This window comes from Alosa pseudoharengus, unplaced genomic scaffold (genome assembly GCF_046254945.1).
Source record: "Alosa pseudoharengus isolate Yale_2024_CS ecotype anadromous, Long Island Sound unplaced genomic scaffold, YU_APseudo_1.1 YU_APseudo_1.1_scf_4, whole genome shotgun sequence".
NCBI lineage: Eukaryota > Metazoa > Chordata > Actinopteri > Clupeiformes > Clupeidae > Alosa > Alosa pseudoharengus.
The window spans coordinates 38,791,154-38,811,607 of record NW_027468774.1 but is presented as its reverse complement, the minus strand read 5'-3'; the positions used below and the strand labels follow the sequence as shown (position 1 = coordinate 38,811,607).

Below are 20,454 nucleotides of genomic sequence, written 5' to 3'. Positions count from 1 at the left end.
CCTCCTCCACATACCCAGAACCAGACTCAGGACCATGGGAGATAGGGCTTTCTGTGCTGCTGCCCCACGTCTGTGGAATGCCCTCCCTGACACCTTGAGGGCACCACAATCCACTGACGGTTTAAAAAAAGGTCTTAAGACATTTCTTTTTAGCAAAGCTTTTGGTCCCCTTTAGATGTTTTTTTAAAACCTTTTTTTCTTTTTCCTTAAACTGCTCATCTTTTTTTGTGTTTTTAACCTGTAGCACTTTGAGATCTTCTGTATGATGAAACGTGCATTATAAATAAAATGTTATTATATATGTTATTATAAATTGTTATTATAAATATTATTATTATTCATTTTTCCCGGGGCCTAGTTCATGGTAGTCTTGGGAAGCCTGGGTTCAGTAGTTTAGTCCTTTTCCCACTGTTCTAAAGAGGAGGATTTGTTATCATCAAGGTCAACACATGCTCAGTTCATTTGTGTGGTGAAAGAGGTCCCACAACAACTAGTCAATGGACACAGTGTTTTTTACTTCGCTTTAAAAACAATGAGGTGAGGCAAGAGGGGAGGGAACAGGGAGACCAAATGAGCCCTTACCCTACTCTGTTGTAAACTGTGACCTGATCATCTCTGTTAACAGCTAACTGCAATACATTCAGCCTTACGAAAAAGAAAGTAGCAATACAATAACATTTTTAGAGTTGTCATGGTAGCGTATAGGCCTACTTCTATGATGTTCTGTAAACCTTTAAAATATCTTTACCCTCTAATATTCCCATAGTACAGTCTTATAGTAGCCTACTTCCATAGTGTGTCCTGAAATACAGTATTACTTCTATTTATAGAGTATTCCAAGAGTATCTTATTTTGTCCCAAAATACTTCGTAATGGAAAATATCTACACTGTTCAAGTTACGCACAAGTAGGTCCTGCAAGTCATTATACTCCCTCTGGCAGTATCTATATGTTCAAATTATAATATTTTATCATTCATTATCTAAAACTAATGTCGATTTGAAAGCAGTCTTTGTATACCCTATGCGTAAATGCGCGCGCACCTTTCCAAGCGCTCCTACAGGAAAAGACGCACATAAGCTAATCAGCCTAGGGTGTTTTCCATCAAAAGGGGTTGAATGAGCTATCTTGCTAATTCCGAACTTCAGTCCTCTTGACTTGCAATTGCGGTCCTTGAACTGAGCGTATCTAATGTTGACATTAACTTCGGTTAAAATCACTGTGCGCTTGGTTATAGGTGGAACAATTTTGAGAAACTCGATCTGTAAAAATATTTCTAAAACATTTATATTGCTCTCTAAATCATGTTAACCTTGTAACTTCAAAACGATGTAGTGCAAGTAACGATACGTCGAGGACGACGGTGTATTGTGGGTGGGTAAATTGCAACATCCAAGGCTACTAGTGAAGGCTGCACACTCACGGAACTCAGCAAGTCATAATCGAAGTGGCCCCCGCGGACTTACCGAGTGCGCGCGCGTAAAGTCCATATTCCATACCCGGAGAATTGGATTGGACAACACTCGTTCCAAAATCGAGAGCTAATACAAAACGTCCGTGCGTCGAATTAAATGTTAAATCGAAGATGACAACGCCGTACGTACTTCTTGTATTTTGTTTGACCACAGTTCTCCCAACACAGCAAGAGGTTATCGATGATGTACTGACAAGCCTAAGGAAAGGAGTTACTTTCTTGGAAAAACAGTCCAGAAATATAAACCTCGATGGCGTTGTGGGATACAAAATTCTTCATGGCAAGTAAAACACATTTCATTAATCTAGTCCAATTTATTTAGCATGTTACGGATGTCTAAGTAAGCTAATATGTCGCAAAGAAAAAAAAGGTTGATTAGGTTTTGATTTTCAGTAGCCAATTTGCATGGTTCTGACTTCATTGTAACATAGCTCTGAGGACGTTTTGTATTCATTCATAGACTTCAGACTAATCCGATAATGGCAATCTCTTATGTTTTGCACACAGCTCAACTTGCGAAAGCTGTTCAGTCATGGCCCAGAGACCTAGACAGCATAACTCAGCGCTCAGCAGCAGCCTCCCTTTTAAAAATGTTAGATAACAGCTTGGGCCAGGCAATCAAATCACTACAGGTGACAGAACCGAAATACTACAGAGGTGAGATTATATGTATCCATACTTTTAAAGACCTATAACGGCTATCTCTTCTTGAACTTTGGTTGAACTGTGGAATAATCTGTTTGAACAGAATTTGAACCTCTGATGGACACATCATTTTGGTCCATACCACTTGATTGGACCACCACAGACCCCTCCCTTGTGTATGCTACTCGGAGATCCACAGAGTGCTATGATGAACAGCTCAGTGACAAGTGCATGACCCTTCTCCTAGGCACATGGTACAGAGATGCTTTAAGTGTACCAATGGTTGTTTATGTTTGTCTTATTTAAAGCTGTATGATTGGATGAACACACCTGTTTTGATCCCTCCTGTCATTATTTCTTTTGAAGGAAAGATAATGGAACCCCATGCATTGTAACAAAACTATGCCGAGACACTATGACACGATTTGGCTGTCCACACTATTCCCTGTCTCACCAGCTGCTTTATTTCATGATTGGGAAAATGGTTAAGTATGCGCCCGCAGTATCACTCCCTTACATTTCATTTGGAAATATATTTACCTACTTTGATTAATCACACCTTAAAAGTATTTTTAGGTGAGTGGTGAGGTAAATGTTCTCTTTGTTGAACCTGTATGTCCATGGCATGACCTCATGTACATTTATTTTGTGAAGAAACAATCCATTTTGTTCCTATTGCCATGACCTTGCGGCTTATAAATGCCTTTTTTGTGAGTTTGCGAATTGTGCATTTCAGAGTTCAAGAGCTACAAGATTACACACATTAAAACATTGTTTCCATGTCCTTCAACAACAGAACAGACTGCCGTCTTTCACTAGTCAACGTTATGTCTTTCCAGAATGGTTGTTCCAAAATGCTCAAGGGGGAGATGCGACAATCAAGAGTTAACATGACTGTGCAGCACTACCAACGGATCTTCTGCTCCAACATGATGAAGAGTAACCAGGAGATCTATAAAAATGGCTTCACTGGCCAAACTCACGACATTTTTATCGAAAATAGTGGGTTCACATTATGTATACAGTTGGTGAATGAAATTTTAAGTGCTAATGGGTCGGAGTACTGAGCCAGACTTCCTGTTATTTGCAGTACTCCTGTGTGGCTTGGCTGGCTTCTCAGATTTCTACAATCTCGATTGGCTGGAACACATATTGCTATGGCAAGACCCTGAAGACGGTTGTTTTGGGAAAGAGTGTAAGTGCATCTCCAGACTCAGCAGCTCAGTAATAACTTTTAAAAGTCATCATCATCCATTAAGGCTTTGATGGCCCAGGAACACGTGGCCAAGCCATATGGAAGCCATTAAGAAGAAAGAGTAGCTGTGTTTATTGTCTTTGCACTGTTTGTTTTCCTAGATGACTTCTCCCTCGGTTTCCCGGAAGAACATATAGCACCACAACAACCTCACAGAAGAGTGAAGAGGAGGGAAAAGACCCTCAGAGGTATGCCGCTGCTGAGGTCACTCACTCTCACAGTAGATGTGCATGACACACTGGAGCCTGATAAGTCTGCATCCATTCTGTTCTTCAGATTATTTGCATTCATTGTGTTTTATGTGCAAAACGCTATATCCACTATTTTAGTGGATTTCCATAAATATTTTTTTTACATTTTGTTTTTAAAGTAATTTCAGTAGACCTGTATTTGTGTATTGTTATTCAATTTATCTTTACTCAATTAAAACAGCACAACTGCAATTTGATTGATATTACCTGAAATACACATTTAAATAGCTTGACTTTTTACATTTTTTTAAAACGGAGATATAACTCTTCATATTTTCATCATGCACAGTTAATATTAATGACAAAATGTAAATATGCTGTTTATTTGATGGTCTGAACCTATATTTCTGCATTTCTTTTGCTTTTCTGTAGTATTTCTAGGACCATCTATTTTGTATTTTGCTTTGAAGACTCCTTTGAAAAGTCCTACACCAGTCATTTAAAGGAATGCAGATTCTAAATGCTCTTAAATAATGCATGTCATTATATGCATGAATAGACTCTCAGAGATTTCCAATGTTTCCTCCTACAGATGGATGTTCTAGTCACATGACTGGTGTTGCCGTGAGTGCTCTGGGAGGGTACCTGAACTTTTACCTCTCCGAGCAGGACATCACAAAGAGACCACTCACCTGATCACATCAGCCATTTGACAAGATTCACGCTCACTTATCAATAAGCGAACACTGCATTGTATTTCAATTGAATATTTAAAATATGTAATTTCTAAATACATACAAATAATCTAATCATTGATGTTCACGTTTTTTCTTCTTCCTTTTATTCACTAGAAAGATATAGTGTATACAGATCTGCCTTTTCATTTACATATTCAGCATTCCTGCTTCTCTGGGTTTCAGGGAAATAATTTGTTACAGCACAGTTAAGCAGGAGTGAATGAATGCTTTTAAAACAGAGCAAGCCTTCACCTGTAAAAGTAATAAATTATTACATATTAAACGTGTAAATATAGAGCTTCCCCCCCTTTTTCCCCACAAACTTGAACACACACAAAAAAGACTCCTGGGCTTCAAGCGAGAGACGAGGACTCTAAATAATATATGTCTGACAGCTGCTCAAATATAATGCGCTGCCGGGACAAGACAGGATTTTTTGGGAAATAAGGCCCCTATGTATCATGCACGCTGACAAACACCAGTCCATAACACAATCAGCAGTGATGCACAGCTCATTAATGGCTGCCGTCCATCTTTCCAGGGTGACCATTACTGTCTCTCAGCAGACTGCTGATGACAACACACCAGCTCCGTCGCCAATTTTGAAATGACAGACCTGCCTGTCTGGCATGAGAGACTTTAAAAAATTTTTTTTTAAAAAAACGTTGACTTAGACCACACTGACAGTCACAATCAGAGTAAATGACTACCCTAACAAGCTTCACAAGGAAGCCTTAAGGAAAAAAAAAAAAAGATTAAGAGGCGGATTTATTGGTTCCAGCCGATGACTTCATAGAAGAGGGCCTTGAGCAGCCGGGACTCGTAGGTGACGGTGTTCTTGCCGACGTGCACGCGCTCTTCCTCCAGGGGCTGCTCCATCATGGCTTCCACGTCCTTCCCATGGACTGCAGAGGGAAGGGAAAATTAATTAGCCCCGCTGAGAATGCCAGCTCCGAAATGTAATTATCACCTTGTAGTTAAGCCCTAAACCCCCCGCACGACTCTGCTCCCCTTGAAACGGGAGACTGGGACGAGTGGCACAGAGGTAGCCATCTCCACCAAAGAGATTATTACAAACAGCATCCAGAGACGGTACCATCTGGCTCATCTCAAAGTTATGACGCTCAGCGCTTCTCACTAAGATCCATCTTGTGTTGGCTCTACTGTATATGTGGTTTGAACATGGAGTTGGATGAAACTCTGGTATCACATGCATTTAATGCATACGTTTAAACATAGGGATGAATGTGCAGAAGTGACCATTCAAGACTTAAAGGTTGTATCAGCGATTGCAGGCCCAAAAAAGGTCCACACATAAATGATCACATCTAATCTTTCCTAACGATCCGCTAGCTGCCCGCCCCATAAGTAGGCCGTCAAAAAACGCGTCTGTAGGCAGCCTAGGCTCTGAGATCTGCACACAAAAACATTTGCTACCAACAAGTGTTGCCAACCACTCAAAGGCAAAATAAAGTGCAGTGTTTTCCACAGAATTGAATTGTATTTGTGGTGGTAGGTTTGCAGAATTAACTTGAATGCAACAGTTTTTAACAAATGAGTGCAGTGTGGTTATGATTCTAACCAGATTTAAGCACAATTTAGTACAACCAGGACACTCATTGTGTGGTGGTCAATGTTGATATAGTGGTGGGCCGCCACAAATAAGTCAATGTATGGGAAACACTGAAGTGTTCCAACCAATAACCGACGAGATGCACGTTCAGGAGAGTTTTAATTGCACAGGAGGGAGGGGGAGGGAGTAGCGAGCTAGCTCTCTGTTTTGTTTGAACGTCAACAGAAGTAACGTTACCCCGCCATCCCTGATACAACCTTTAACCTCAGAAACCTGTGATAAACAGATTATGTGCTATGAAACCAATACTTAGCCTCTTTTATCAAACTCTCTAATAATATTAACCAATATTTTCAAATAAATCTTTTTAAAGTGTTCTTCAAGGTGAACATCTCCTCTGTTTCAAAGAACGTTTTTTTTTTTTTTTTTAAATAAAGTGTTTAGAAAACCACAGACACGTACGTTCACAGTGCTCCAGGAACTGAATGCAGTCCTGCACCACGGTGTCCCGGAGCATGATCATGTGCTTGGCCATATTCTCCAACAGCGACAGGAAGCACCTCTTGGCATAGAACCACGTGTCGGTTCCGAGCTGTGCAAACCAACAAAGAACAGGGCAGTGATGTGTTAGACTGTTTACAAGTGTGTGAAACCCCTCTGGAATAAGAATAATAATCATCCCCGCCAGGCTGATGCTATCCAGCTGGGCTCGGCTCTAGAGGACTGGCAGCAAATGATTTCACAAGACTAATCTCAATCTTGTTTGTCATTTCCATTTCTGCTTAAAGGAGCATGCCAACTTGTTGCCAAATGACCTTATTTGCCATCTACCCTAGAGTTAGATAAATATATACATACACCCTTCTCTTTTCTGCCTATAACTAAAAGGAAGCTATAGGCTAACTGGAACAACCTACTTACAGTGAATTATACTAAGTTAGGCCAATAGTGTCAGACTGGGTTATTGCATGCAGAGAAGAGAAGAGTATGTATGCTCTTATCTAACTTGGGTAGAGTTAATAAGCTAATTAGTTAATAAGCTGATTTCCCAACAAGTTGCCATTAAGCACTCAAAGATACCACAGGTTCTACATGAGGTTTCCTGTAGCTCATTCTGAAACAACATGTGTTACATCAGTTCTTCCCACCAGAGTGTGTGAACCCAGCGTGCATGTTTGTCTTGGCAGAAGGTACAATGCTCAGGAGACTATAGGAATGGAAATGGCCTTCTGGAGGGTGTTTGCTCAGCTGTTGTATGCAGGGATACAGATCTGGTTCCTGGGTTGGAATCAGAAAAATAAGCTTTGCGGTGCTTTAAAAGAGGTTCAGAGATGGTTGGTGATTCACTGAGTCTGGACAGTCCAGTGGGCTTGTTACTAAAGTCGATGGCACCAGCCTAATCTACGGATGAGTTGGGGAGGATTGTGCAAACACCAGACTGTGCACAAACCTTTTTGTTGTAGGGCTCCAGGCTCTTGATGACGCGTGAAATGCCAAAATCATAATTCCCTTTGGCACAGTATAATGTTCTGCAAACATAAACATCATCACATGACATTTTCACCCTCTTACCACATACTGATTGCTATAGTAATCTAGTTATACTGATACATATGTACATGATTACATTATATACATTATTACACTATTAATATATCTGAAGCACTATATTTTTTAGAAGACATAAAAAAGGTAAATATCTTCAGATATCAAGGCCTTGTGTGTATGAAGTGATTAAAAAAATGGTTTGGACTTCACCCTTCCTTTCACAGGTCACAGCCTCATGCACTGGCCACACTGCTGCGCTGGACACAATGCAACTGAAACAGCTGTCTCTAACAGTTTCCAAAGAACCCAAAAGTCCTCTGCAGTGGGGAGGCCCCACTCACCCAATAACAAGGTTTACGATGCATAGATGGAACACTTTCTTGTCCGGGTCGTCATAAGATATCTGCTCCTCCTCCTTCTCGATCTTTCTCATCAGTTCTTCGGCCTTCAAAGATAACCATGCAACAAACTTCATGCAGTAGCAGTGACTTTTAATGTTCGACTTTCAAGGTCTCTCACTCACTCACTCACTCACACACACACACACACACACACACACACACACACACAGAGAAAGGAGGAACTATTCACCTCCTCATTCTGACTGGTCATGATGTACGACACACAGAGGTTAGCCAAGACTACCGCGCTGACATTGAGAATCTGCCAAAGAAGGGGAGGTAGAAATGAACATAAGAGCAGAAGGACAATAAAGATATAGGCGTTAAGGAGGATCTCACACCAAATAATCAAAAAATTCATAAAATGATCATTTACAAAAAGCATTCAAGCAAACAAAACACCACACATAAAAATTCCCATGCTTTCAGACACAAACACTCTGCAACCAGCAAGCACGAGACTCGTTACCGAGGGCTTTCTTTTGCAGGGACACTCCTGAATGTTACACTGTTCCAACTAGCATGGGGGAGGGGGCAAAAGAACATTCATACTGTAATAAACCACCAAGCACAGCTTAATGAATTCATTATGTAGTGATATATACACTGAAATAAAATTAATTGGGTATGATGTGGCCAAACTTGAGTTATATTGAGTTACACAGTGATTTGGCACCAAAAAGCCATTGTCTAAGCTATATCTCCTGGTGGTCAATGAAAATACTGTTTATTTCTATATGCTATCAGTAACAACCTCTTACCTCTTAAACCAGGCTATTGGCACCTTTAACAGATTAATATGCATTTTACATTCACAAGGGATATGTTAGACCACTAAAATCATGATGCATCATATTCTGTTTTTCAAAGAGGCACTCTGGCATAGGCTTAATAGTAAGATGGGCTCTCACATTGTCATAGTGCTTCTTGACGATGGGTTCATAGAATCCAATGGCCTCCTTGTACTTGTTCTCCTGCATGAAGAGCACATGAGCCACGTTCAGCTTCCATGTGTCGTGTTCGTTGCAGAACTCCACCGACTTACGGAAGATCTTCTCCACCATGCTGTAGTTCTCCCTATTCCAGTAGATCTTCGCCTGAGTCATGAGCACTGGGATGTACCTGGAGAAGAGGGTGGTACAGTTTACATAGTTTCTACAACAGCCCACCAAGACTGCCAATGCCCAGATTTCAAAATCTAGGATCATAAGCAAGTTTAGACTCAACTAAACATAGACCATATTAATTTACCAAAACCTTTTTGGAATATGAAGATAATTTCAGAATGTGTCGCTGAAGTGATCTTTGTCTCCAAAATATAAAGGAAACTTCTTAAACACGATGACCATAATATAGAGACATATCGCTAAGGACCTGCCGCTATGTCACTGAGAATGGTACTCACTTCTCCAGCACCTCATCATATTCGTGCAGGGCCTTCTTCAGCCCCTCGTCATCCCGCGTGTGACGTGCATCCTGAACCTGGGGGCAACCACAGTTTCACATTGAAGCAACACAATCAAGTTCTTACAATAATGGCTTCAAATTCATTCTGATGCCACACTGACTTACAATATGGAAAATGAAATCTCTGACATTTCCGATGCACACTCTAAAAACACTTGTACCACACTATGTAATGTTGTAGCAAGTAGGAGCATGACCAGTTTCATCGGTTTTAAAGCAACACCAAAGCACTTTTCCTCTGTCGCACGCACACTATTTGTTTATCCAGCACAGAGTATGTTGCATGATTTTATGAAAGTATGGTGTATTGCGACATCAGAAGCAAGACAAATTTGTAGTTTCTTATGCAAACTTGCATAGTGCGGTTATAGTCGATAGAGGGTCGCGAAGCGAATGCAGAAGTGCTGTTCACCCTGTCATGGGTTGATGAACCACTGAAACGATTTTGGAAACATTATTTTAAGGTACAAAAAACTCTTTGGTGTTGCTTTAAACAAATTGGGTATCCCCTTAGCACTAAATGGGTACAAATTGGGTTTCCCCTTATCACTAAATGGGTACAAATTGGGTATCCCCTTAGCACTAAATAGGCACCCGGTACATTGAACATTGATGACAAGGGGAATTCCTACATTGTGTTACTTTAACCAACTAGGCAGGCCTCCTCCTCATGACCTCCCATCAAACGGGCAACTATAAATTCACATGGTAGCATCAAATCAGACTGCTGTCTTTGAAGGCTAATGAAAGGCTAACCCGCCATCCCTTACCAGATGAAATGTAATATCTTTAAATCTGCGTGCCTTACATCTAACAAGCAGGAAAACTATCGTTAATGATAAATTCCTATATTTCATTGACATTTTCTTTCTTTCTTTGACACTTGACTTGCTGCAAACTGTAGGAGTACTGATACAAACACCATACACACCGTATCAAAAGCTACACAGTATTCCTTAAACTAGAGTGAGAAAGGTCCAGTTTTACCTGTTTGGCCGCCTTCCTTAACTGGTCAGTTAATTTCCCAGCAATTTCATCTAATTTCCGGAAAGCCTGCAACAGACAATGATAACAAAGAACCATATATGACAAAAGTTAATGTTAGATATTAACACTTTGAGTGGCAAAAAACGCAATATCGCATTTTTAGCTTTTTTTTTTTTTACGAAAATAGACACTCTAACACACCTTATGTGCAATTTTGGGAATTCTATGATGAATGGAAATTAATTAGATGACGATCGAAAACTCATGAGAACACACAATCTGGACATTTTATCTGGACGTTTTATCATAACTCTTTTGATGGTTGCCGCTTGGGTCAAAACCAGGCCATTTATTTTCGTGGGTTTATCACTAGGTGGCAGTCTCGCCAGGTCTCGCTAGGTCACTTCCCGAAAACTTTACAGGCAACACTTCATATGTCATGAAAGACGCTATATCTCTATTTCTAGAAAAAAAAAAACAGGGATTTTGATGAAAACTAGCCACTGTTTAGCTTGGGATTTCTCAGGAACAGAGGCATGTAGAAATAAACGGTTTGTACCAACTGAGAGCTCACCTTTCAAACAAAACTTTCAGCCGTAGTATGTGTCTATAGCTATAACATAGAATACGCTGTGGCTCTACAACAATGAACTAGATTGCTGGCACTCTGGGCCTCAATATACTCAACATAGACTTGACAAACATTCCTTGTTGTCTCTGAAAAAAGAGAATTTTACAGAACTTTATCACTTCACATTTATGATATTTCACTCTTCAAACAACAACTAAGAAGAACTTGTTAATGTCATTACCTCCTCTGGCGCAGTCTGGCATGTCAGCATGGCATCTAGAAACTCGTAGAGATACTGCGGAAGAGGGAAAAATAAAACAAAAACAACATTCAAAAGTGCCCTTCATTTGTTACAGGTTCCATGAATAGACAACAGTGACCTGACAACTGACAACTGAGAGGTTCCTGGGAAACAAAAACCGCAGTGATTCTGTCCCATGTCCAAGACATTGTCTGCCAAATGTTTGAGATGTGATTACCAAAGGAAGACATGCTGCAGGCGCAGTCCAATTGTTAATTCAGCCAAGTGCTTCGAAACTCAGACAGGGTTATCAATTGATATCAACTGATTGAGCCATTTTTTAGGGCAGAACTAAATGCTTTATTCACATTCACAGCGCCCAGGAGGGAAACAATAGAAGATGAAATACCCCTCATTCTGGCATACGAGGAAAAATGGGCTCATATATGATTCAGAACCACAAATAACACGATGAAAAGTGTGCATGTGTGTGTGTGTGTGTGATTCCATACCGGACTCAGAAACTTGTACGTAAGATGGGCGTTTTCGGCCAGAACATCTGCAGCCAAGTCAAAGTACTGGCAGCAAAACAGAGCAGAAAATAGAGAGAGAGAGAGAGAGAGAGAGAGAGAGCTGTTTTAATGAACTGTGCATTACTTTCCAAAACAAAGAGGTCCAACATAGTACTTTTTCATTGCATCACTGCAGGGGTCCTGTAAAGCATGGGCCCAATTTAAACTGCAATAACACACAGCATGGGCACTTCTTACAGTGGGGGTGGGGGCAAAAAGCTTGTCATGCAAAATTTAGATGGAAGGCCTCCAAAATTGGCTACATGGGTGAATAAACATCTATATTTAATAGCCGCTCTGGCTCTGGTTCTGGCAAGCTTTCACCCATTCTTTGGAATGTTCCAAATGGCAAAGACACCAAATGGAAAACTGATGGAATATTCCGTGACATCACAATGGAGACAGCGGGCTAGGGTCGTGCTTCGTGGCTCACCTCGTATTTACAGTAGAGGAGCAGCAGATTGCCAAACGTGACTGGAGGGAAAGGGTTCTGCTGCAGGAGGAAGGCCAGCTTCTCAAAGCCCTCTGTGGGCTTCGTGTCCATGTTCATCAGGGCCTGGTTGTGGAGGGTTACTGGATCCAGCTCCTAGTCATTAAAAATAGATTAGGCAACGCCTGATCCCCCAAATCAAAAACATCTCCTAAAGCAAACAATGCGTGATTTAATATCGCTACAGGCACTGGATGATGACACACACACACACACACAGTTTTTATTTTATTAATGAATATTATCTGTATCAAGACAATCTCAACTTTCATTCTAACAATAATTTCACTTAAATTTATAGTGGACATCATTACTTCTAGCAATATGAATCATTCATTACTAAACCAAATTTCTGAGAAAGTAGTGCTACCATAGGATTGTTTGGGTTCACCCAGGCTGTCAGCAAATTTGATTTTGCTCTGCAGGTCAGTCTGGAAAGGATCCCATTAACGTCCGTTTTCGAATCACCGAAAACCCAGGATAGTGTATTTTCTTTGGAATTGATTGAACAACAGCATAAAAAGCCTCCATTTTATGATTTGGTAAGAGTTCAATGTGCCAGTTTAAGTTTAATTTCACTGCTGGTTATGCCCTGGAAGTCATAAAACGGGAAATTCGGAAGCGGGCATCAATGGGATTGTTTCCAGACGGACCTGCAGATCAAATTCAAACTTGCTAACAAGGGTAGTGGTACCCTTCAGTACCTTAAGAGCACTCCTGAATCAGTTTATAGTCATGAATGCAACAGCAGGGGGCAGTAGCTCACTTTTAAAAATTCAGCCTGAGAGTTGTGCTCTTCTCTGCCTCTGAATCGTGACACAAATCAGTTGGGAAAGTGGGAACAGAGCCTGAGTATACTTTTTTGAATCTGTGCTGAATACCAAATGTGTCAATGCAGCTATCATTCACACAAGGAACATGATAGACATCATCAAAATGGCATGTTTAGGAAAGATTCTGAGAAACCCCACCACTGGCCCTTTCGTTACCATACTTATCCACCTAACCGTCTCAAACTCTTCCCTTCACTTCCAAAACACAGCTGTCTTTTTTGGTTATTCTGAGGGGGGTGGGGGGGGGGTACGTTTCTTTCCTGGTGTTTAATGAGACCTTATGTTAGGCAAAAAGAGTGCCTGTGTGTGTGTACATGTGTGTGTGTGTGCTATTAGGTGTTAGAGCTCTGTTTCTGCTCATTATATTGTCGCGAGTGCCAGCAATAACTAGAGCAAGGACATGTTCCTGCAGTCCACGGTCATTCCAGCAGGCAGACAGGTGGGAGGCTCTTTTTGTCAGGCAAGCCTCGGCAGTGCAAACACTGAGGGGATGGAAAAATCCCTGCGCTGCACCACCCGAGCCCAGGGGCATGCCAAAGTATGCTCCTTTCACAGGAAAGGCACACACCCGAGGCCATTTTACAGATGAAAACTGAACATAGTAACAGGCAGGGAATGTGTATCAATGCAACAGGCCAGCACAGGGGGTGGGCACGCCAAGGCTGCATCCCACAACTGTTATCATTCTTGAATGAATTAACAAAAAAAACAACAACAAAAACTACATGCTTTTCATGTAGTCACACTGACTAAATAATTTTCTTTTTCTTATAGGTAAGAGAAATAGTCAGAGCTAAATATTAGGTGTCTCCGTGAACTGAGCTAACTTGGAGGACGGCACACCAGGCGAAATCTCATCTCCTCCTAATCCTCAACTCTGAAGGACTGTTGCCCCCCTTCAAATGTCAATGCATGCTGCCTGTTAATGTCAGCCTGATGACAAGCCATTGATGCTAGCTAGCTCCTGCAGTGAACAAATTGTGACCTAACCCAGGAATTAATTAGCCGACACGAAGATGACACCCAGATAGGCGCCGCTGGCTTATCTCGCCACACCACTGACACCCTGAGTCATTGGAAGAGAACACAATAGTGGACATCATTACTTCTAGCAATATGAATCATTCATTACTAAACCAAATTTCTGAGAAAGTAGTGCTACCATAGGATTGTTTGGGTTCACCCAGGCTGTCAGCAAATTTGATTTTGCTCTGCAGGTCAGTCTGGAAAGGATCCCATTAACGTCCGTTTTCGAATCACCGAAAACCCAGGATAGTGTATTTTCTTTGGAATTGATTGAACAACAGCATAAAAAGCCTCCATTTTATGATTTGGTAAGAGTTCAATGTGCCAGTTTAAGTTTAATTTCACTGCTGGTTATGCCCTGGAAGTCATAAAACGGGAAATTCGGAAGCGGGCATCAATGGGATTGTTTCCAGACGGACCTGCAGATCAAATTCAAACTTGCTAACAAGGGTAGTGGTACCCTTCAGTACCTTAAGAGCACTCCTGAATCAGTTTATAGTCATGAATGCAACAGCAGGGGGCAGTAGCTCACTTTTAAAAATTCAGCCTGAGAGTTGTGCTCTTCTCTGCCTCTGAATCGTGACACAAATCAGTTGGGAAAGTGGGAACAGAGCCTGAGTATACTTTTTTGAATCTGTGCTGAATACCAAATGTGTCAATGCAGCTATCATTCACACAAGGAACATGATAGACATCATCAAAATGGCATGTTTAGGAAAGATTCTGAGAAACCCCACCACTGGCCCTTTCGTTACCATACTTATCCACCTAACCGTCTCAAACTCTTCCCTTCACTTCCAAAACACAGCTGTCTTTTTTGGTTATTCTGAGGGGGGTGGGGGGGGGGTACGTTTCTTTCCTGGTGTTTAATGAGACCTTATGTTAGGCAAAAAGAGTGCCTGTGTGTGTGTACATGTGTGTGTGTGTGCTATTAGGTGTTAGAGCTCTGTTTCTGCTCATTATATTGTCGCGAGTGCCAGCAATAACTAGAGCAAGGACATGTTCCTGCAGTCCACGGTCATTCCAGCAGGCAGACAGGTGGGAGGCTCTTTTTGTCAGGCAAGCCTCGGCAGTGCAAACACTGAGGGGATGGAAAAATCCCTGCGCTGCACCACCCGAGCCCAGGGGCATGCCAAAGTATGCTCCTTTCACAGGAAAGGCACACACCCGAGGCCATTTTACAGATGAAAACTGAACATAGTAACAGGCAGGGAATGTGTATCAATGCAACAGGCCAGCACAGGGGGTGGGCACGCCAAGGCTGCATCCCACAACTGTTATCATTCTTGAATGAATTAACAAAAAAAACAACAACAAAAACTACATGCTTTTCATGTAGTCACACTGACTAAATAATTTTCTTTTTCTTATAGGTAAGAGAAATAGTCAGAGCTAAATATTAGGTGTCTCCGTGAACTGAGCTAACTTGGAGGACGGCACACCAGGCGAAATCTCATCTCCTCCTAATCCTCAACTCTGAAGGACTGTTGCCCCCCTTCAAATGTCAATGCATGCTGCCTGTTAATGTCAGCCTGATGACAAGCCATTGATGCTAGCTAGCTCCTGCAGTGAACAAATTGTGACCTAACCCAGGAATTAATTAGCCGACACGAAGATGACACCCAGATAGGCGCCGCTGGCTTATCTCGCCACACCACTGACACCCTGAGTCATTGGAAGAGAACACAAAGTCAGATCTAGGCACAGGATAGTGCCCGTCAAAAAGGAAAACTATGGAGCAGAAGGACAGAGATTAGAAACACAATCATGGGACCCAGCTGAATGACAGAATGTGTGAAAAGTTACCTCTTCTGATCTTGGAGGCATGTCTGTCAAGGCCTCTTGTGCTGAATCAACTGTGTGATACAGATAACATGTGTGTCACAGTATGTATACGCCAGTCTATTCCACCTATGCATTCATGTCCCCATTAGTGTAAAATGGTGTCCAGGAAATCAACAGCATTATCACTTCAACAGCAGAAATATATCCACATTATTTGGTAAAAATGAGCATCAAAAAGTGAGGGAAAGTGGAAAGCATTTCTCATGCTTACAATTCTTGAGCTGGTACTCAATGGCTGCCTTGAGGTTGAAGGCTTCAATCAGGGCAGTTTCATGGAGGACTAGAGTATTGCCCACACTTCTCACCTCTATGCCCTCAGTTGTCATGCCAACACTCAGTTCTGACAGAGAAGAACAAAATTAAGTTAAAAAAAAAAAACCTTTAAAAAAAATAAATTTAAAAAAAATAACCTTTTAAAGTAAAAAAATAACCTTTATTTGAGAGGAAACTTCAAGATAACACTGAGAAACAAATGCATAATATGTCTGTACTCTGCACAACAGTATGTGCACATTTTTCATTTTCTAAAAGAAAGACAAAGCAATCCCTGACAATACTTTATTGTTTGAATTGTTGCCTTCAGGCAGATCAATTAACGCAAGGACAAATAGACTCAACACAGTTTTTATCCAACTGCAATAACCACCCTCAATGCTGCAAAAAAATACTGTGCAATATGGAATCTGATGTAAAATGGATCAATGCAATGACAGAAAGTATGCATGTCTGTAGATGTATGTTCATACTGTTTTTATGCAATGACTGTGTTCATAGTGTTTTTTATGCAATGACTGGGTGTGTACTAGCACCTAAATTATATTTTTATTGATTCAATGAATGATGCACTGACTGGAGAGCACTTTAAATTCCATTGTACCTGTGACAATGACAATAAAGACCTATTCTTTCTTTAATCTTTATTGACAGTCAAAGAAAAAACATATCTCAACATATTTACATGAGGTATGGTAAGATTGAAGTAAAAGAAAGGACAAAAGGCCACACTTTGCATAAGTTAATTTTATTGCACAGACGTGCTCAGGTGGAAAAAGTGTTGCATACAAATCTTAAATACCTTAAAGATTGTTGACACATACCTGGATGTTCTCGTATTCCACGTTCTATGATCTCACCAATGTATTTGAGAGCTGATGCGTATTGCTTTAAGCTATAGTGGCAAAGGGCGATGTTGTATGACAGATCTGAAACACACACACACACACACACACACACACACACACACACACACACACACACACACACACCACAAAACCAAACAAAGGATCAAACTCAGGCTCAGCTGTATTTCTAGAGTATATTATTTCTGTGCAAAGGTCTGAGAACACAGGGGTTTCTGGTCTACATCCGAAACCATACAAACTCCGGTCGGAATTACTACCCTGCGGCCAGGCGAAATGCTTGCCTTGGCACCAGCTGCGTCTAAGCACAGCTCTGAAAGGGTGTGGGTGCTTCTGTCTTCCTCTGCACTCTTTGTAAACACAGTCTGTGGTTTTGGTGTGGAAAGGCACACTGAACCCACACTTTCATGTGAAAGGTATGGACGGAGGATAATTTCCTCACCCAGTCTTTTTCCCAGTGTACAATTCTTTAAGCCAAATAGTTTTTATGCAACATGTTGCATGGGTGACATTTTTTTAAAAACTGAAACAAGCATTGCACTGCTTTAAATACATAAGTAAAAAATGTTGCATAGTTGTGCACATATACTGTTGAATTTTGGAATGAACTCAGGCATGGTGCTCACCTGGCTGGTAGCCTAGCACTTGCATAGAGGACATGAACTTCTTGCAAGCCTCTTCATATTCTCCCTCTTTGAAAAGCAAGCAGCCAAGATCCACGTCATAATCAGGATCATCCTGAGGCAGCTGCTCCACCAAGGTCTAAACAGCCAAAAACAAAATTGGGGTTTTCTTCTCCACAACAGTCCACACAGAACATTGGACAATGGCTTGTGTCATATTCTCAGAAACCTACGTAATTTTGACCACACCACGGCACGCAACCAAACTGCAACCTAAAAGTTACACATCTAGACAAAATATATGGCAGACCAACATCACACCATTATGACACATGTGGCATACCTTGGCTCCAGCATACTCTTCTTCTCCGTATTTGATGGCAGCTTGAAGCTTGATCATCTAAAAAGAAATATGGATTTTGGTAATACTAGTAACCACAATTGTTTTGACCGAACAAGAAGAACAATCATTATTTCACTCTTCTCTTGAATAACCACCACAGTCAAATTGAGAAACTGGACAGTAGAATACTATTGTTTGTGGGGTTATAGAGATACTACAATACAAATGCATACTATTGCTTGTGACATTGCACTACAGTTTCATTAATTTAATTAAATTACACCACCATTACTACTTAGGTTGGCAACATACTTTGGTATGACTGGTTGGATTGTCCAGGAGAAACGTAGCTTTCATGGCATCAGAAAAGGCACATGCCCCATAGAGTGACTGGGCATAGTAGAGTTTGTACTCCTCCACATCCGGATGTAGCTGAGTGAGCTGTTCATAGCACTCTGCAGCATTGGTAAAGTCCTGAATGTGGTAGTAGCAGTAACCCAGCAGCGACAGCGCAGCTCTTGACTGAAAAGCCAATAAAAGAGTAACAGTAATACATATTTACATATACATATATATATATATTTTTCAACAGAGCTGAAGTTACGTTAATAATGTTAACACCAAGGTCAACCAAGATATTTTTAAATGACACAAGAGCAGGTTACATTAACTTAGAACTATTCTTGCTTCATTCAAACTTACCTTCATCTGTTTTTGCAGTTCGTTGCTTAGGATATGGATGGCATCTCCATAACGCCCATCTTTGATCTTCAGAAGTGAAAAGATGTTTGTTACGTTAATGTTTAACGTTAGCAGCTAGCTAATCAACCACGTTAATCTACCGTTACGTTAACTCTCTTACTGGTCCACCCATTGCAACGTTAATGTTAACGTTATCGTAACAAGCTTGCATCGTTAGTTAACTGCAAGAACAAGAGCTCACAACTGCTGCTGCGTACAAGTTAGTATCTTGATTAATAAACGGTACATTTACAGCTTTAGACGGCTTCTGTAAGCAGGATGTTAAAACCAGAACACACACCACAGCAAATGATTGATCCCGTTAACTAACATGATGCTAACATAGCTTCTAGCTAGCTATCTAGACAGCGTTAGCTAAACAAAGTTAACGTTATTTCACTGGTGTCAACGTTAGCTGCCTAAAGTTAGCATCTACTCACCATTTTGTAGACTGTAGCAGTGTACTCTCCGTCTTTTATCGTTGTGAGTGTCATGATTTTATTCAGGAAACAATCCCACGTTTACAAAATATGTATCTTTCCAAATAGACAAAAAGAAGAAAGAAAGAAAGCAGTGTCTCCCTAGCACTGTTAGCAGTGTTAGGTGTGTGAGTTGTCTGCTATGCCTAAGTAACCTTAGCAACCCGACCGACCGGACACGGATGTTGAAAAAGTGATGGACGTTTTCATTTTCCAATGAAATTTTCTTGTGACCAATGACAGCTCTCGAACTAGTTAGCCTGACTAAACTAAAAATAGTTTCTCATCGTGACATAAGCCAAGTAAAAAATACAGTTTTACAAACTGGAATATTTTCCCTGCCCTAGCAATGGCCTGGCTTATTGTTTTTCTCAGTTGCTTTGGCGCATTTCTCAGATCAGAATGGAACTTCTCAAAACTGTTTGTTCAACTCAATCATCACTTGTGCACATCATGAAAGCAGTTTCTCCCTATCTGGAACAAATAACAATGCTTTAGTAGCCTACATCCATGCAACTTTGTAGGCTACAAATATCTGCTGTTTTTTTCTTGTTTTTTTTTTTTTTCCAATTGCTAATGTCATGTTGGTCAAACTCTACATGCTGCTGGTTCCCTGCTGAATTTCCCTTTAGGAAAAAGTAGGCCTATATAGGAATCTTATAGGAATACTAGGCTATAGTAATTTTGGACATCGGCTATATAGAAGTACTATAAAAAAAATAACTCACCATTTATTTTAACAATATCATCGCGCTATATCGTTGGTATGAAAGAATATTTATTATTAATTTATCTGAGGTGGCGGAACTGCGCCCCCCCCACTCCCCACTTTAACCCCTGCGTAGGCCTAGAGTAGACTGTATGTGACCTGCCAGACAGGAACGTAGAAAGATGCAGTGGTGCACTGCTCTGACCAAGGGGTGTTTTACTATTGGCCTAGGTCTACAGTGGGTTATGGGTCATTTTTCATTTGCACAATGAAAAATGAAAACAATTTGAAACAAAAAGAAAGCCAAGCCCATATTTATCTATAAAAGTGGCATAGCATAGGCTATAATTTCTCATACCTATGCTAAGTGACACATGCTGCATAGCCTTTGTTATGCTGCTAACAAATATTTTTCTAGATTTTTTCTCTGGATTTTTTTCTTTTCATTTTTATATTTTTTAGTTGGAGTCCATGGTGCATTTTACTTCAGGGTATGGGTGAAATGTAATAAGAGCAGAAAATCCGGCTCTAAGAACACATTGGACCTGAGGGGAAGAGCTCTAT

General features: G+C 40.8%; 2 protein-coding genes across 3 annotated transcripts; one reads left to right on the top strand and one right to left on the bottom strand.

Annotated features, from left to right (window-relative positions):
- Positions 1-1,147: 1,147 nt before the first annotated feature.
- Positions 1,148-4,374, top strand: cunh16orf89 (chromosome unknown C16orf89 homolog). Of its 2 annotated transcripts, XM_076266210.1 has the most exons (8): positions 1,159-1,754; positions 1,982-2,131; positions 2,223-2,373; positions 2,486-2,603; positions 2,959-3,121; positions 3,210-3,314; positions 3,476-3,562; positions 4,158-4,374. In XM_076266210.1, the coding sequence occupies exons 1-8, from the start codon at positions 1,586-1,588 to the stop codon at positions 4,259-4,261; spliced, it is 1,047 nt and encodes a 348-aa protein (XP_076122325.1). In that variant the 5' UTR covers positions 1,159-1,585; the 3' UTR covers positions 4,262-4,374. The 2 variants fall into 2 exon arrangements, with proteins under 2 accessions (XP_076122326.1, XP_076122325.1); XM_076266211.1 differs by lacking the exon at positions 1,982-2,131 and having other exon boundaries at positions 1,148-1,754.
- Positions 4,375-4,377: 3 nt separating this feature from the next.
- ift70 (intraflagellar transport 70) lies at positions 4,378-19,336 on the bottom strand. The gene is made up of 19 exons (XM_076266209.1): positions 19,143-19,336; positions 18,664-18,729; positions 18,274-18,483; positions 17,962-18,018; positions 17,622-17,757; positions 16,954-17,058; positions 16,068-16,196; positions 15,818-15,867; positions 12,096-12,248; positions 11,603-11,668; positions 11,091-11,144; positions 10,279-10,344; positions 9,230-9,306; positions 8,736-8,946; positions 8,015-8,086; positions 7,765-7,868; positions 7,326-7,404; positions 6,338-6,467; positions 4,378-5,207 (listed from the first exon to the last, which is right to left on the bottom strand). The coding sequence occupies exons 1-19, from the start codon at positions 19,194-19,196 to the stop codon at positions 5,071-5,073; spliced, it is 1,956 nt and encodes a 651-aa protein (XP_076122324.1). The 5' UTR covers positions 19,197-19,336; the 3' UTR covers positions 4,378-5,070.
- Positions 19,337-20,454: the final 1,118 nt, after the last annotated feature.

Coding starts and splice junctions, on each gene's coding strand:
- cunh16orf89 (XM_076266210.1), top strand. CDS start 1,586: ATGACAACGCCGTACGTACTTCTTGTATTTTGTTTGACCACAGTTCTC. Junction 2,374..2,485: donor ACCCTTCTCCTAGGCACATG/GTACAGAGATGC, acceptor TTTCTTTTGAAG/GAAAGATAATGGAACCCCAT. Junction 2,604..2,958: donor ATTTCATGATTGGGAAAATG/GTTAAGTATGCG, acceptor ATGTCTTTCCAG/AATGGTTGTTCCAAAATGCT.
- ift70 (XM_076266209.1), bottom strand. CDS start 19,196: ATGACACTCACAACGATAAAAGACGGAGAGTACACTGCTACAGTCTAC. Junction 18,730..19,142: donor CTGCTACAGTCTACAAAATG/GTGAGTAGATGC, acceptor TCACTTCTGAAG/ATCAAAGATGGGCGTTATGG. Junction 16,197..16,953: donor TGGAATACGAGAACATCCAG/GTATGTGTCAAC, acceptor CTTCTCTGTCAG/AACTGAGTGTTGGCATGACA.